General features: G+C 44.2%; 1 protein-coding gene across 3 annotated transcripts in view; it reads right to left on the bottom strand.

Annotated features, from left to right (window-relative positions):
• Positions 1-17894, bottom strand: part of SLC5A1 (solute carrier family 5 member 1) — a 71288-nt gene that overhangs the window by 32605 nt on the left and 20789 nt on the right. For 2 of the 3 annotated variants that reach the window (XM_019018692.2, XM_019018693.3), the window contains 3 exons: positions 14852-14956; positions 13874-13933; positions 13300-13404 (listed from right to left, as the gene is read on the bottom strand). In XM_019018692.2, coding sequence (XP_018874237.1) covers positions 13300-13404; positions 13874-13933; positions 14852-14956 — 270 coding nt within the window. The remainder of the gene's footprint in view (positions 1-13299; positions 13405-13873; positions 13934-14851; positions 14957-17894) is intronic. The other variant, XM_055374312.2, reaches the window with a different exon arrangement.

Here is a 17894-nt window from a genome sequence, read left to right as displayed (position 1 = left end):
ACAAACTCACTGAACTATTGAACTCTTTTTGCCAAGGAACAGCTATTAACACTTAGAGGTTCCTTGCAAGTCACCTGTAGACTGTTGCTCTGAGCTATTGTCCATCTTTTGCACCTCAGTGTACACAGGTTTATCAGAGCTCGTTCCCAAAAGCAAGTCTGAGCGCTGGAGAGTCCATAAGTGAGAAACCCCACCCCCACCCAGGAGCGGGGAGAAACTTAGCAAGTTTGTAATTTTAACTCCCCAACCCGGATGCAGTCCATCTTGACTCAGACACAACTGGAACGTCACCAAGCACCTCTTACATAGCAGGCTTGGTACTTGCTGGTTTTATTTAGATTATTTCATGTAATTTCTGGGAGAATTGCTCCCTCCTCACTCCTGAATTCTTGATGCAGTTCTTCCATCTTCACCCTTTCTCCTCCTTCCTGTCTCTTTCAGCCTTCTCCTAATGAACCTTCTACCTGGCTGGATGGTGCAGTTGCTCATATAAACCAGCAGAGAGCACCAGGGTCACCCCAAATACACGTTCATGTCATCTCCAAAACAATACCAGGGAGGGTAGTATTAAGGGATGATCATGGTGAGTCTTTTTTATTTATTTATTTATTTTTTGACAGAGGCTCACTCTGTCGCCCGGGCTAGAGTGCAGTGGCGTGATCTCAACTCACTGCAACCTCTGCCTCCTGGGTTCAAGCGATTCTCCTGCCTCAGCCTCCTGAGTAGCTGGGATCACAGGTGTGTGCCACCACACCCAGCTAATTTTTGTATTTTTAGTAGAGACAGGATTTCACCATGTTGGTCAGGCTGGTCTCGAACTCCTGACCTCGTGATCTGCCTGCCTTGGACTCCCAAAGTGCTGGGATTACAGGCGTGAGCCACTGCGCCCAGCTGAGTCTTTTGTTTTCAGATCTCCAGGTGTGGACGAAACTGGACTTCCCTAGATGGAATGAATGCACGAACTGTTTCACTGCAGAAACCCTAACATTTCACGGCAGGCAAACAGCGCCCAGACGGAGCCTTGGGGATGGGCCAGCAGGGTTGGACTCTTACTTCTCACATCTCCTCTTATATCTTGCATCTCCTCTCTAGTCCCGTTTCCCAGTCCCCATCCCATTGCTGCTCCTGAGGGCCCTCCAGTGTTTAAGTTTCCCACCATACCTGCCTGTCCCTCCTATGAGAATCTCCTATTCCCTCCCTCCATCAGTTAGCAAAGAGCACATCTAATACCACCTCCATGCTTCTGAGCTAACACATGAGCCCTGGAGGGTGATTCGACCTCCTTCCCGAAGGTGGGCCTTTTGAGGACCTGATGCCATAGTTCCCCTCTGCCCAGATCTCCCCTGAAGATTCTCTCACCCAGGGGACCCAATGTCACCATCTTCCCTGGTGAAGGAGAGGAGGCAGAGCCAGGAGGTGGGAGGAGAGATGGTGAGTTAGAAAGAAACTCCTCTCTCCCTGGAGTTAGCAGTCAGAAGAACCAGCATTTTAGCCCCAGTGCCGCCACTCTAGGCTTGCAAACCTTTGGGCAAAACATTTCCCCTCTCTAATTCTCAGTGTCCTCGTGTTTATGCAGGAAGTCCTGGCTCCAGGGACTTGTGATTCTCAGTGGTTGGAAGTGGGAAAGGTCTGCAGTGAGGAAAGCATTCTTCTCCCGGGTTCTGGACCGCTTCCATTCTGCCTTGCCCTCTGCAGTAGCCCAAGAGGAGGAAGGGGCCCCTGCTGTGCATAAGTCTTGCCAAAAGTGAAATGGCCACTTCTTCCTGACTCTGCACACTGGGCCATTTGAAATTGTAATGAATATTTATAACGCTGGTCCCTCTCCTCTCATGCCTCTACACAGTCACATAAAGTTACTTAAATTCAAGGGGCCCCATTCACTGATTGCAGTGAAATTCTGTTAAATGCACACACGTTTGATTTGGTGGATTAGCTAATAAGTGTAAATAAGCTAGGAAAAGATTACAAAGCTGACACTGCCTTTAAACTGCCCTTGGTTGATTTTCCAGAGTAGTTAATTTTTAATGCTTTATGACAACATGCCATCGTAGACTGTGATACCCTCATTAATATATGCCTTGCTGTCATTAGTCACAAAGAAGCAACACATAAGTTATAAGATAATGCTATAAATGACCTCCATAAAGACTTCTGAAAAGTGTTGGGCTAATAAAAGTCTTGTTTTTATGATATTGTATTTCCTTCTAACAGTACAGATAAAGGATTCTAAGGAAACCTCTCTGGTGAATTGAAGAAACCTAGGACAAATTCTTCCTCACATGAGTCATTCTAACTTCAGAGATGAATTCTGCCCTTGGCATGCCAAAGGCCAGGCTGGGAATACCTTAGCTAAGCTTATGTAGGTGACTCCAGCTGAGCAAGGCCACTCTAGTCTGGGTGCTCTGACATTAGTCTTTGGTCCTTCCTAGCTGCCAAACAAACCTACTAGGGTTGTTTTTTTTGTTTGTTTTCTTTTCTTCATGTTCAGAGAGTTTTACAGTTTACCAAGGACATTTAGGCACATGCGTTATTTTGATCCTCAAAACAACATTGAAAAGTAAGGGACCTCCTTTCTGCTTTCTGGAATATTTTCTACAGAGAGCAAGGTCTTTTTTTTTTTTTTTTTTTTTTTTTGGAGACAGAATCTTGCTCTTTCGCCAGGCTGGAGTGCAGTGGCACAATCTCGGCTCACTGCAACCTCCATCTCCCAGGTTCAAGTGATTCCCCTGCCTCAGCCTCCTGAGTAGCTGGGACTACAGTTGCGTGCCACCATGCCTGGCTAATTTTTTTTGTATTTTAGTAGAGACAGGGTTTCACCCTGTTGGCCAGAATGGTCTCAATCTCCTGATCTTGTGATCCACCCAACTCAGCCTCCCAAACTGCTGGGATTACAGGCCTGAGCCACCATGCTCAGCCAGCAAGGTCTTTTTTAACAACAAAGAAAAAGTTTTTAATTGACTTTTAAAATAAAATCTCAAATAAAATAATGTATGTGTAGGGGGTTAAAATAAACACCACAGGCTAGGCACAGTGGCTTATGCCTGTAATCCCAGCACTTTGGGAGGCTGAGGCAAGCAGATCACTTGAGGTCAGTAGTTTGAGACACCAGCCTGGCCAACATGGTAAAACCCCGTCTCTACTAAAAATACAAAAATTAGCCAGGTGTGATGGCGCATGCCTGTAATCTCAGCTAATTGGGAGGCCGAGGCAGGAGAATTGCTTGAACCTGGGAGGCAGAGGTTGCAGTGAGCCGAGATTGTGCCACTGCACTCCAGCCTGGGTGATAGAGTTTTGCTCAAAAAAAAAAAACAAAAATTGAATAAATAAATAAAAAACCGCAGAAGTTACACACTGAAAAGTAAAAGTAGCCCAAAAGTGACCACTGTCAAGAGATTTTTGTCCACCAGAGGATTTTTAAATGGCTTTCTAAAAATTATATGTCAACAGTTATGTTCTGCAGCCCCTAAAAATAATAATTATGAAAACTGAAACTGGAACATTTACAATTTGATGGTAGGGGTGGGGAGAAGACAACAAAATGATGCCCATATTCTAATTGCAACTTTGTGAAAGAATACACACAATTTGAGCAAGGCCAAAATATGAAAATATTGGTATTGGAGTTAAAGTGTGCATCTCCCACCCCAAGATTTTTAAATGCCAATGTTACATTTTTCCTACAGTTTCAAAAGTGCAGGAAGCAGAAATTTTAAAACAGAATATATTCTTTATGGCTGTACGGGTACCCATATATATGTAGTAAAAATATAAAAACATAGTCTAGAAGAATCCACACCAAGTTCAAGACAGCATTCACCTTTTAGGAAAGAGGAAAATGAGACCAAGAAAAGGGTATAAATAGGTTTTCGGCTATATCTGTAATGTTTTATTTCTTTTCTACAAATAATACATTGTTAAGATCTATAAAATCTGAGTGGTGAATATAAGGGTGCTTGCTATATTCTTTCTGCATTCCTGTATATTTGAAGTATTTCATTAAATTTTTTATCATAAAAATAGGGGACTGTATAGGGAATACAGCACCAGCTTTGATATAAAAGAACTGTCCTGTCATCCTATGAGACCATTTGTTTCACAGCTTATCCCAGATTGCTCTTTCCCTAAATTAATGTTAGCCCTTAAAAGAGAGTAGGGGGAAGGATGGAGGGAGGGAAAGGAAAGGGAAGGGAGAGAAGGAAAGAGAGAACGAAAGGAAGGAAGAAGGGGAAAGGAAGAAAGTGAAAAAAGGGGGAGAGAGGAAGGGGGAGGCAAGGAAGGAAAGAAAGGGAAGGTAACAGAGGGAGAGAGAGAAAGAAAGGAGAGAAGGAGGGAGGGAAGGAAGGGAGGGAGGGAAGGAAGGAAGGAAAGAAGGAAGGAAAGAAGGAAGGAAAGAGGGAAAGGGGAGGCGGAAGGGAAAGAAGAAAATGTCTCCAATGCTGCTAAGCAAAACCAACTTGAAGTGAAATAAAAAATTATGGTCCTCTAGATCAAGAATTGGCAAACTTTTTCTGTAAAGGGCCCGGGAGTAAATGTTTTATGCTTTGCATTTACTGTCTCTGTCACACTCTGTTGTTAAAGCATAAAAGCAGCCACAGACAACACAAACAATGGGCTTGGCTGGGCTCCAGTAAAACTTTACTTACAAAAATAGATCGTGTGTTGGATTTAGCCCAGGGGTGTTGTTCCCATCACGTTGAAAATTTGGCTGAACGATGTCCATGGAACTCATGGGGAATAAAAATACAGACCCCAGTTGGAAAGCATCTGCAAGTAACTGAGTCTCTGATTGGGAGCTTGGGCATGTTGCTTTGCCTTGGCTCTGATGTTTTGAGATCCAGTGATTTTATATGTGTGTGTTTGCTGTCCATTCTGGTCGTAACCAAGATGTATTTGAGCATTCGATAAATCCTGCCTAGCCTCGTGGTTTCAGATGGTGAAGCCCCATTACTCAAATTTCTCTTTCCACTTGTGAAAGTGAGTGGCCCTGGGAATGAGCATTCAAATCTTAAGCAAAAGCAAAAGCTCTTCTTTTCACCCAAGGATCCAAAATGGACAGCAGAATTGCTGTAAACATTTATTGTAGCTGTGATCTGTGATAACAGCCCTAGGAAACACAAATGGGGACATGAACATTCAGTCATCACATGTAAGTCATAAAATCTGAGGCTTTATCTCCAGGGACTGTGCACATTTGCATAAGATGCACATGCCGGGAAGTTTTACTGAATGGAATGCTTCTCAGAGCTTGATAAGGCAGGTGCTCGAGGGAGCCAATAAAATTCAGGAGCTCATGGAAGGACAATCAGTTCTGAGTCTCAGAGCCCAAAAATGCGTGACCAAAAGATGGTAGCCATAGCCAACGCTCCACATCACAGCTGCCAATGGCCTGGACCACATCTGGGCTCTGCACCTACAATGCCCTGTACTTTCTCCTCTCTCGCATTAATTACAACCCCACTGGATCCCTACATTCTCCCCAAGCCTTCGTGGCAGGTCCCTGGTTGTTCACTCTCTGGACAGGAATCTCACACCATCCCTCCTCTCTTCTCACCCATCACAAACCATCTGTGCCCTTCCACACACACATACAATTGGTGAATCTTGGTTTGTGTGGAATATAAATGCCTTATCACCGTATTTTGTTAATGAACAGTTATTTTCTTTTGTCCATGAGCCCTGCATTCCTGTGTGTCTTGAAGTGAGCTTCTAGCAGGTACAGTTGATATCGGTGTAATTCTTTTTAAAATTTCAATGCTCTGTGACCCATGTTGAACCTAAAACCAGCCGAATTTACGAAGACAAAGCCTTGCCTGTCTGCATCCCTCCCTACCCTACCCCCTGCCCAGATGTCCCTCCTTCAGATCCTTCATATACCCAGTGTGCAGCTGATGTTCTCTCCCCACAGTCCTCTCAAATCCTACTCTTGTCCTACTCTTGGCAACTCATTTATATTGTGAGGTTCATTTAACTGGCTCTCTTCATTTTTCCCAGGGTCTTGAATTCTAACCTACTCTGTACTGGAAGAATGAAAGACTTAGAAGGTAGGGGGCATATAATGTCAAAAAGTTTAGATTCAGTGTCAGGAAATCTGCTTCTCATCCCAGTTCTGCTCCTGTTTAACCCCTCATAGTCCCTTCCCCTGTCTGGACCTCAGTTTCTCCATCTGTAAAATGAAAGCGCAGGACATAAGACCACATGATCTATCCCATCCCCTCATTCTATGCCTTCATCCCACCCAAGCACAGGGCAGAACACTGAGAACAGACTTTGGCACTGGAGAGACCCTGCTCCCAGTTCTGGCTTTGCCACATACTAGCTGTGTAATTTGGGGAAATTACCTAACTTCTCTGAGACTCAGTTTTCTCTCCCATAAAATGGAAACTAAAATAAAAAATCCCAGCCAGATGTGGTGGCTCACACCTGTAATCCCAGCACTTTGGGAGGTCAAGGCAAGAGGATCACTTGAGGCGAGGAGTTCAAGACCAGCCTGGGTAACATAGTGAGACCCTATCTCTAAAAAAAAAAAAAAAAAAAAAAGTAAAAAATAGCTGGGCATGGTGGCACATGGATGTAGTCTCAGCTACTCAGGAGGCTGAGGCAGGATGATCACTTGAGCCCATGAGTTTAAGGTTGCATTGACCCATGATCATGCCATTACACTCCAGCCTGGGCAACAGAGCAATACCCTATCTCAGTAAACAAACAAATAAATAATAGAAATCCCTACCCATGCTGTACTCTTCTGAGAATTGGAGAGGGTGTAAGTAAAACCCCTGCTGGAGACTAAATGATGAGACCAGCACTAAGTAGAGGGCAGCTATCAAACTTCTTATGTATTTGTCAAGGGATCCCTGGTCTTGGGCAATGGATGGAGTAAGTATAATGTTGGTCATGGCCTCCACTAATATCATGATTCAGCCTCCTTCACTTTCTCCTCCTTTCCTTCAGGGTTAGTTTTTAATTATAAGATAAAAGCCTGGGCTTTTCAGTCTTATTTGATTAGAGACCAGTGTGTAGAGTCTGGACTGGGAAATGCTGGGAAGGCTGGAGAAATCAGGCTTCAGCTTCCTGAGGGAGGGCAGTGCATCTGTCCAAGAAGAGAAAAGGGAATGTGAGCAGGAGGGTGAGGAGGGTAAGGAGCCTCAAAAATCACACAGAGAGGGAGCAGCACACAACACGTACAATTCAAAAGCCAAATTTAGAAAAAGCGGGCTCCTGGGGGATGGGCTCCATCCAGATCTGAGCTGAAAGAGGCTGTCCCTCAGCTCCCCGGGGGCTCCCAAGTCCAAGAAGGTTTAATCAGTAACTTGAAAAATAGGTGAGGTGATAGAGAAGGCAGGGAGAGAGGTTGGGCACCTAATTTATTTATATGACCACCCCTGCCACCCCTGCACCAGCTCTGAGGACAAAGAGTGCTCTTACCATGGCAACTGCAGTCCACAGACTTTCACCTGCTTGAACTGTGGACTTGGAGGACACTTGCCTGGGAGAAGGGGAGGCCCAGCACCCTTCTCTATGTGCACAGTAGACAGGTACCACCATCCTGCTCATTGCAGTGTGACCTCCTCACCCTCCTGCTCACATTCCCTTTTCTCTTCTTAGACAGACACACTGCCCTTTCTCAGGAAGCCAAAGCCCGATTTCTCTAGCCCTCCCAGCATTTTCCAGTCCAGGCTTTGCACACTGGTCTCTAATCAAATAAAATGGGAAAGCCCAGGCCTTTCATCTTATAACTAAAAACCAACCCGGGGGCCGGGCGCAGTGGCTCACACCTGTAATCCCAGCACTTTGGGAGGCCGAAGCGGGCGGATCATCTGAGGTCAGGAGTTCGAGACCAGCCTGGCCAACATGGTAAAACCCCGTCTCTACTAAAAATATACAAAAATTAGCCAGGCATGGTGGCGCGTGGCTGTAATTCCAGCTACTCAGGAGGCTGAGGCAGGAGAATCACTTGAACCCGGGAGGTGGAGGTTGCAGTGAGCCAAGATCGCGCCACAGTACTCCAGCCTGGGGAATGAGAGTGAAACTACATCTAAAAAAACAAAACAAACAAACAAAAAAAAAAAAACACCAACCCTGAAGCAGAGGAGGAGAAAGTAAAGGAGGCTGAATCACGACATTAGTGGAGAAAGCACAAAGGCATGGGTCGAGGGCAGAAGCAGTGTGAGTCAGGAAGCTACACAAGGAGGCAGCACTATTCCTAGGTGTTGGCCCCAACTCCAAGACAAAACCTTAACAGCATTATCAGCAAGAGCCTGTTTTCACCAAGTTCAGTAAAAACTTACGTGCAAGACCATTCAGTGGGAAAACAATCATTTCTTCAAAAAATGGTACTGGGAGAACTGGATATCCACATGTGAAAGAATGAAGTTGGGCATGGTGGCACATGGCCATACCATATACATAAATTAACTCACAATGGATCAAAGCCCTAAATATAAGCACTAAAACTATGAAACTCTAAGGAGAAAACAAGGGGGTACATTTTCATGACCTTGGATTTGGCAGTGGATTCTTAGAAATGACACCAAAACCATAGGCAACAAGAGATAAAATAGACAAATTGAACTTCACCAAGATTTAAAACCTTTGTGCATCAGAGGACATTATCAAGAAAGTGAAGAAACAACCTACAGGATGGGAAAAAAATTTTTGCAAGTCATATATCTGATAAGGGTCTAACATCCAGAATATATGAAGAATTTTTACAACTGATCAAGAAATAGACACATAACCCAATAAAAAAATGTTTATTCATGTAGGCCAGGACAGGAAGGTAATAATGTAAAAGGGAAAAATAACTGTAGTAGGCTGAAGACCTACACATGTATATTTCCTTTAAAGAAAGAACCAGGGCCAGGCGTGGTGGCTCATGCCTGTAATCCCAGCACTTTGGGAGGCCGAGGTGGGTGGATCACGAGGTCACGAGATCGAGACCAGCCTGATCAACATGGTGAAACCCCGTCTCTACTAAAAATAGAAAAATTAGCTGGGCATGGAGGCACATGCCTGTAATCCCAGCTACTCGGGAGGCTGAGGCAGGAGAATTGCTTGAACCTGGGAAGCAGAGGTTCCAGTGAGCCGAGATCGTGCCACTGCACTCCAGCCTGGTGACGGAGCGAGACTCCATCTCAAAAAAAAAAAAAAAAGAAAGAACCAGATGTGATGTGATCTAGACTTTGTTCAGATCCTGATTCAAACAAACTAACTGTAAGAAAACATTTTTGAGTTTATTAGGAAAATCTTGATATGGGCCAGGTATTAAACTACCTAAATTAAGAAATTACTGTAAATTTTGTTAGATATGATAATAGCACAATGGTTATATTTTTTAAAAGTCAAAGGTACATTCTGAAGAATTTACAGTGAAATCACATGGGATCTGAGATTTGATTTAAAATACTGCTGAGCGTTATTCACAGTAGTAAAGATATGAAATCAACCTAAATGCCCATCAGTGGTGGACGGAATAAAGAAAATGTGGCACATATACACCGTAATACTATGCAGCCATAAAAAAGAATGAGATTACATCCTTTGCAGCACCATGGATGGAGCTGGAAGCCATTATCCTAATTGAATTAATGCAGGAACAGAAAACCAAATACTGCATGTTTTCTCACTTATAAGTGAGACCTAAACACTGAGTACACATGGACACAAGGAAAGGAACAATAGACACTGGGGCGTACTTGAGGGTGGAGGATGGGAGAAGGGTGAGGAACAAAAAACTATCAGGTATTATGCTTATTACCTGGGTGACAAAATAATCTGTACACCAAACTCCCGTGACATGCAATTTAACCATATAACCTGTACATGTACCCCAATCCTAAAATAAAAGTTGGAAAAAATAAAATAAAATAAAATACTGCTGGGAAAAACATTGGAAGAGGATAGATGAACCAAAAATGGCAAAATGTTGACAATTGTTAAAGCTAAGTGATCAGTGTTAGGTCCGTGAGTGCTTGTTATCCTATTCTATCTTTGCTTATATATGTTTGAAATTTTCCGTAATAAAAAAAAATGCAAATGTTATTTAATGTTGCTGTTGTCTCAACTTTAAGTAATCAGGAAAATAGAAACACTACCAACTGTATTTTCAGAACCCTACCTAGCTAGAGTACATGGCTCAATTCAGATCCAATCCAACTCACATCTCACCCAGGGCAGATCTTTTGCAAGATACTGAGATTGGACCAATCTCGCCTTTGGTGCTGGATAGGGGAGAACAACAAGAGAGAGAAAAACTGATCATAGGCAACAAGACCACCATTTTGATAGAGCAATGAGCACTTTGCAACTGCTGGCTAAGGGGAAAAGCTGGAGCTACTCCCTATGTGATCTCAGAAAACACCACCTCTCTCTCTGCCCTACTGCAACCCAGAGAGCTTCTTGCAGAGAGTGGTGAAGGCTCTCAATTAACCATGTTCATTATCATTATATCTTCATTCATTTATTTATTTATTTAGTGACAGGATCTCACTATGTCACCCAGGCTGGAGTGCAGTGGTGCAATCATAGCTCACAACCTTGAATTCCTGGGATCAAGTGATCCTCCCGCCTCAGCCTCCTGAGTAACGGTGACAACAGGTGCACACCACCATGCCTGGCTAATATTTTTTATTTTTTGTAGATATAGGGTCTTGCCATGTTGCCCAGGCTGATCTTAAACTCCTGGTCTCACGCAATCCTCATGCCTCAGCCTCCCAAAGTGCTGGGATTACAGGCATGAGCCACCGCACCCAGCCTCGTTATCATTATATCTTACATTTCAAGAACACTTTGTGTTTTCAGATAAATTCACTGGATGCTCACCAACACCCAGTGATCTAGGCAAGGCAGGAATTACTATCCCCATCTTACTCATAAAGAAGCTAAGCTTTTATGACATTTGCCCCAGGTCACCCGCTAGTGGGCAGGGGAACAGACTAGGAGCCAGCTCCTTCAATTATTCTCCAAGGTAGTTTTCTTACTAAAGTCCTATTTTCTTTCTCTTATTCCTTATCATTTACATTTTCTTTTCTTTTCTTTTCTTTTCATACCATTGCTTTAACCTTTATCAGACTGACAGTCACCTTGGGGACAAAAAAAACGCACACTAAAATCTATAAGCAAACTTTTCTCTTCCTACCATCTTTTGGGCTGTCAGAAAGATATCTCAGAAGTTTAGTGGTTTCCTGATTGTTTTGTGTTTTGTTGTTGTTGCTTTGTTTTGTTTTACAATCAAGAGGAATTGACCTGAACACTTTCAAGGAAGAAAAAGTGAAGTAAAGAAGGAACACAAGGCCGGGTGCAGTGGCTCATGCCTATAATTGCAACACTTTAGGTGGCTGAGGCAGAAGAATTGCTTGAGTCCAGGAGTTTGAGATTAGCCTGGGCAACATAGTGAGGCCCTGTCTCTACAAAAGAGTTTTTTAATTAGCTGGGCATGGTGGAACACACCTGTAGCCCCAGCTACACAAGAGGCTGAGGTGGAAGGATCGCTTGAGCCCAGGAGGTAGAGGCTGCACTGAGCTATGATCATGCCATGCACTCCAGTCTGGCAGTCTGGGTAATACAGCAAGACCCTATCTCACAAAAAGGAAGACGAAGAAAGTAGAAGGAAGAAGGAAGAAGAAGAACGAAGAAGAAGGGAGGGAGGGGGAGGGGGAGGGGAGGGGGGGAGGGAAGGGGGGAGTGGTGGGGAGGGGAGGGGAGAAGAGAAACACAATGTTTGCTCCAGTAGGTCAGCCAAGAGCTGCTCAGCTTTCAAAGGTACCCCAGTCGCCCTCCAATCCTTGAGAAATCTCAGCTCTGCAAGGTGGACCTACAGCTCCAGGTTGTCAAGGACAGCAGGCTAGATGGTAGAGGGGCAGCCCCAGTGGCTGGGTTCAGAGAGAGTAAAAATCCCCCAGAGAGTTAGCAATTAAAGGCCCACAGAGCTGATTCCAAGAAAAAGCAGGAGCCTTGTGCAGGGAAAAGGACAGTGAATTGAGAATCGGAGACCTGGATTCTACTCCTGATTCAGGAGAAGTTCGTTCCAACTCCAGGGTTTTCATTTCTCTGTCCATGAAAGAAGACAGAATCTCAGCAGTGCCTTCCAGAGTTGGCACCGGCTGCTTGTGTTTAAGTGCATGAGAAATGTCACATAGAGTCAGATTTTACCCTGGCAGGGCACAAAGGCCCATGCCTGCCTCTAAAGTTGGGGCCAACCCTTAGATATCCCTAACTTCCCCCTTTTTTAAATTGACAAATAAAAATTGTATATATTTATCATGTACTACATGATATTTTAAACTATATATTATGGGATGGCTCAGTTGAGCTAATTAACATATACATTACCTCAAACAAATACTTATCTTTTTTGTGGTGAAAACACTTAAAAATCTTTTTTTTTTAAGAGGCAGGTTCTCACTACATTTGCCCAGGGTGGCCTCAAACCCCTGGGGTTCCCATCTCAGCCTCCTGAGTTGCTGGGACTACAGGCACACACTACTAAGCCCAGCTAAAATCTTTCTCTGATTTTCAAAACACATTGTTATTAGCTGTAGTCACCATGTTGTACAATAGATCTCTTGAACTTACTCCTCCTATCTAACTGAAATTTTGTATCCTTTGACCGTATCTCCCCAACTCCCCACCCCCTCACCCCCAGACCCTGGTAACCACCATTGTACTCTCTGCTTCTGAGTTAACTTTTTTAGATTCCACTATGCTGTATTTGTCTTTCTGTGCCTAGCCTATTTCACTTAACATAATGTTCTTCAGATTCATCCATGTTATGGACATGGACAGCATGTTCACAACAAATGACAGCATTTCCTTCTTTTTTAAGGCCGAGTGGTATTCCATTATGTATATATGCCACGTATTCTTTATCCATTCATCCGTTAATGGGACTTACATTGATTCTATATCTTCGCTATTGTGAATAGTGCTGCAATGAACATGGGAGTGCAGATACCTCTTCGATATATTTATTTCAATTCTTTTGCATATATACCCAGTAGTGAGATTGCTGGATCATAGGGAGTTCCATCCCTAACTCCCTTTTAATCTTCTGTTAAGAACTGCTTTCCCTGAACCTTCACAAACCTGTTTGTGTTTTCAGCCTGCACCACAGTGGAGGACAGATTTCCATTGAATTCCATTGGCTCCTCGATGCAGAAATAGGACTTTACTCCAAGGCGCAAGAAGGCTTAAGGGGCCAAGTTAATAGAAATGTATAGAACCGCCTCTTGGTGGGCAGCATGTGATGAGGAATGAGAGTGGCAGCTTCTGCGACAGCCCAGCCCTCTGGGGCAGTGGACTCACCGAGATCTTGGTGAAAATGTAGAGCAGCAGGGACAGAAGGGAAAGGTAGACCTGGATCCGGTGGCCTCCAAACCGCTTCCTCAGGTACTCTGGCATTGTCACCACCTGCATGGGGTGCGAGGGAGGTCACTGCCAGCCACGGTGACCAGAGGGCCCAGAGCAGACAGAACAGTGACACCATCCTAATATCAGAGCCACAGAAGTGTGGTCAAGGATTCATAACTTTTGCTGGCGAGAGAAGTCTGCGAGGTGGCCAGATGGCCCCTGACCTCCAGCCGTTTGCTCATTTTAATCCCATATGCCCTACCACTGTAGGAGTAGCTAGGTGTTATCCCAGCGCAATAAACCTGTCACTGGGCATCACTAAGGAGCCAGACCCTTGCCCTGGAGGAGGAGGAGGAATATATCCATATAATGTCACTGCAGACAGTCGGGAATTTCGTAACCTGGGAGTGAAAGCCAATCCACAGATTTTTCTGCCATTTATCCCATAATGTCTCCTCTGCCCTCTAGGAAGACCAAGCTGACAGATACATTTGCCAGCAGGAAATGAAATAACAGAGCAGATACTTACCCCAGCCTTAATGTAGATGGGGACAAACAGCCAGCCCAGCACAACCACCAAAACCAGGGCCTGAAATGAACACAAAAGGTGGACTCAAATTAGGAGGAAATTTGGCCCATCCCTGCCACCTGAAGGGCCCCTCAGCTGCTGCAGAAAAATTACCCAGCATGTTCTCCCCTAAGGAGCCGTTAGAGACTGGAGGACGCCTTTGCTGCCTAACTGACCCATGGAAATAGCAGCTAGAAAACAGCAGAGAGGAGCCCAGGAGGCTGCTCATCAACATCACAGCAGTGGGCCACAGCTAGAGCACTGGGTTCTCCTTCACCTCTTCCCTGGTTTACACACAGTAAAATGCCATTTAGAGAGCTTTAATAATAACAATAATAATAATTAATAATTACATTTATTATTACGACTATTATTATTAGAGGCCAGGAGTTCAAGACAAGCCTGGGCAACATAGCGAGGCCCTGCTTCTACAAAAAATTAAAAAATTCGCCAAGCATGGTGGCACATGCCTGTAGTCCCAGCTACTTGGGAGAGTGAGGTGGGAACATCACTTGAGCCCAGGAGTTTGAGGCTGCAGTAGGCTATGATTGCACCACTGCACTCCAGCCTGAGCAGTGGAGCAAGATCTTGTCTCTAAAAATAAAATAATAAAAATTTAAATAATAATAATAATAATAATGGAAATCTGGTGGTAAGCATTTCCAAACCTCAAACATGGCTAGAAGGGCCTTGGCTTTTTAACATGAAGGGAAAACAGAAAAAATACTATTGCTGTCATACCAGTGGTTTTCTCATGCTACTCTGGTGGAAAGGCAGCAGGGCCCTGAGGCTCCTGAAGTCATGCCCCTCCTCTGTCTGCACCCTGGGATGACCCTGAAGGGTTCCCTAACACCTTCAGCTCCTCCGAGCATAGATTGAACTGGTTGACTGCTAAGGCTCCTTCCAGCCCCAGTGCACCATGGCTGCAGTGTTACTCACATTCCATTCAAAGCCTCCAATGGCGATGCCTGAAGCTGCCCCAGTCCCGGCCAGCCCCACAAAGTGGCCACTTCCAATGTTACTAGCAAAGAGGGAGGCTCCAATCTGGAAACGCAAAAGAAAGTCAGGTGAGGGCTCTGTGCTCCCCCAGGACACTCAGAGTGGGTCAAAGAGAGAGGAGACATGTCAGCCAAGAGAAGGACAAGAAAGAGCAGAGGTGGGCTGGGAGCACAACTGTACTGGAATCATCAGGGACAGCTAGTTCAGAAGGCAGATGTGGAAACTTGGAAGACAGTAAAGATGAAAAGGAGAGGATTGGAGAAGGAGCAGTGGGATGTATCCCAAAACCAGACCATCTGTGAGTCTTTTGTGGGCCCCGTGTCCAATCCTGAAGAAGATATGGGAAGTCCCACAGCCACCAGGCCTCCCTAAAAATCTCCTTCAAGGCTGTGTGCCTAGGAGCATGAGCCCTTGATCTCCATATCCCCCAGCATGCCTGGTGGCTTAGGGTCTTGCCCAATACAGGCTCTCAGTAAACACTGACAATTTTCTTGAGAGAAATCATTTCAAAGGAAGCCTCTGGACCTTAGTCATCTGGTCAAACGAGGAGGGGCGTGGAGCTGATGATTTGCAAGTGATTCCTAGCTATTAAATTATGTGACTCCATGAACTCCCAAGTAACAAGAGATGATATTAATAATAATAATGATTCTCTAGATCATATAGTATTGATACTTTTTACAAAGGTTCTAGGGACCACACGGACACATGCACAAAACACTGCATTTTTCAAGGATACGCACATGTCTAAATACAGATTATAGAAGACAGATTGGAAGCACATGTATCAAATACCCAAGAGTGGAAGACTGGAAGGGGAAAGGAGAATAAGACTGTGAATGGTAGACAAAAAAAGAAAATATCAGGTAAAGCAAGAGAGGGATCTTGCACAACCAATCATAATACTGTGTCAGCAATTCAATTGCATTTGAGGCCAAAAAGAACTCCAGAAAGTTCTAAAGTCCTTCTGTATCCAAGAGGAGAAGGTACAGCAGCATTTGATAAGAACCAAACAAGTGTAATTATCCCCATTCTTGCTAAGCAGATGAAGAGTGGCTTGTAGTTACTTATCTAATGTCCCAAAGATGGTCCAAACCTGGAACAAAACGCTTATTTCCCAAAAGACAGATTATGCCAAGAAACTGTTCTAACTATACCAGCCCCTATTCCCAGTATAAGGCAGCTGGTGCTTAGTGCCAAATATTAAGTCAGGGGAGAGGGAGATTTCTGAAGGCTTAGCCAGAAGAAGTTCTCAGAATGACAGTGGGGAGACAGTGGTTGGTACAGGTGCATTAATACATTTGCTCAACAAATATTAGCATCTACTACACGTGTTAAGCACTAATAACAGCTGTGAATAACACAGACAAAATCCCTACTCTCAAGAAGCTTATATTCAAATACTGTAAACATAAATAAATAAACAACAAAAACAATGATCCGAGAGTGGTAAGTGCTATGAAGAGAATAGAGGGTGTGATAGAGTGATTAGATTGAAGAGTCTGAGAAGGTCACTCTATGGACTTTCTCTAATATTAAAGAATTACTATTATAATTCAGACCTTTAAGCTGAGATCTGAATGACAAAAAAGTTAATCATTCAGAGACCACAGGAATAGCATTCCCCTGACACAGGTATGCACAGTTGAGAAGCAAAAAGAAGGTTGATATATAATAATGATTTGTGATCTTAATATTTTAAAATAGAGTCATTTAGGCTGGGTGTGGTGGCTCATGCTTCTAATCCCAGTACTTTAGGAGGCTGAAGCAGGAGGATTGCTTCAGACCAGGAGTTGGAGACCAGCCTGGGCAACATAGTGAGACCCGGCCACTACAAAAAAAATGTAAAAACTTAGCTGGGCATGGTGCTGCGTGCCTGTAGTACTACCTACTTAGGAGGCTAAGGAGGGAGGATCAGTTGAGCCCAGGACCTGCAGGCTTCAATGAACTATGATTGTGCCACTGCACTCCAGCTGAAGTGACAGAGTGAGACCCTGACTCAAAAAAAAAGTTAGTTTTATTCTAAGTGAGATGGGATGACACTGGAGGATTTTAAGCAGGAGAGGGACAGGACCTAATTTGCTTTTTTAAATTGCTCTAAGTTGTGTATAGATTGCAGTGTTGGGGGCAAGGAAGAAAATAGAACAACCAGGTGGGAGACTATCCCTGGCTTAGGTGAGAGAGGACAGTGGCTTGGACTAGGGAGACAGCAGTTGAGACAAAGGCAAGCGTAGAGATTGGGAAGTATGTTTTAGAAACAAAGTTGGCAGGCTCTGTTGATAGGTTAGATGTGGGAAATGTGGGACAGAATAATCAAAGGTAACTCCTAGATTTGGGACTTGAGTAACTGGGTGGACGCCATTCATTAAGAAGGGGAAACTAGGGGAAGGCAGGTTGTTTAGAGACATCTACCTCCTCCTGCTCAAAGCTTGAGGGGGATAACAGTCCACTTTTTTTTTTTTTTTTCCCTGAGACAGGGTTTTATTCCTGTCACCCAGGCTGGAGTACAGCGGTCCATCTCAGCTCACTGCAACCTCTGCCTCCCAGGCTCAAGTGATCCTCCAGCCTCAGCCTCCCAAGTAGCTGGGACTACAGGCGCGCACCACCACAGCCAACTAGTTTTTGTATTTTTTGTAGAGACGGGGGTTCGCCATGTTACCCAGGCTGGTCTTCAACTCCTGCTCTCAAGCAATCCATCTGCCTTGGCCTCCCAAAATGCTGGGATTACAGATGTGAGCCACCCTACCCAGCCTAACAGTCCACTTTTAATCAAAAGTTTCATTCTGCAAGTGGCCTACCTGCCCTGACCCACTATCTTTTCATTTATCACTTCTTGCTTGATAAATAATTAAGCCTAATGCTGTACTATTAAGGACATAATTACCAGAAATTATTAACTGCATTAGATGAGTCATAAGTTCAAAAAGTCCCCTCCAGTATCTCTCCCAAACAGGGACATTGTCCTTTAAGCAATGTCAGGCTG

Source organism: Gorilla gorilla, chromosome 23, assembly GCF_029281585.2.
Source record: "Gorilla gorilla gorilla isolate KB3781 chromosome 23, NHGRI_mGorGor1-v2.1_pri, whole genome shotgun sequence".
Lineage (NCBI taxonomy): Eukaryota > Metazoa > Chordata > Mammalia > Primates > Hominidae > Gorilla > Gorilla gorilla.
The sequence above is the reverse complement of the archived record's forward strand: the minus strand, read 5'-3'. Positions and strand labels throughout refer to the sequence as shown.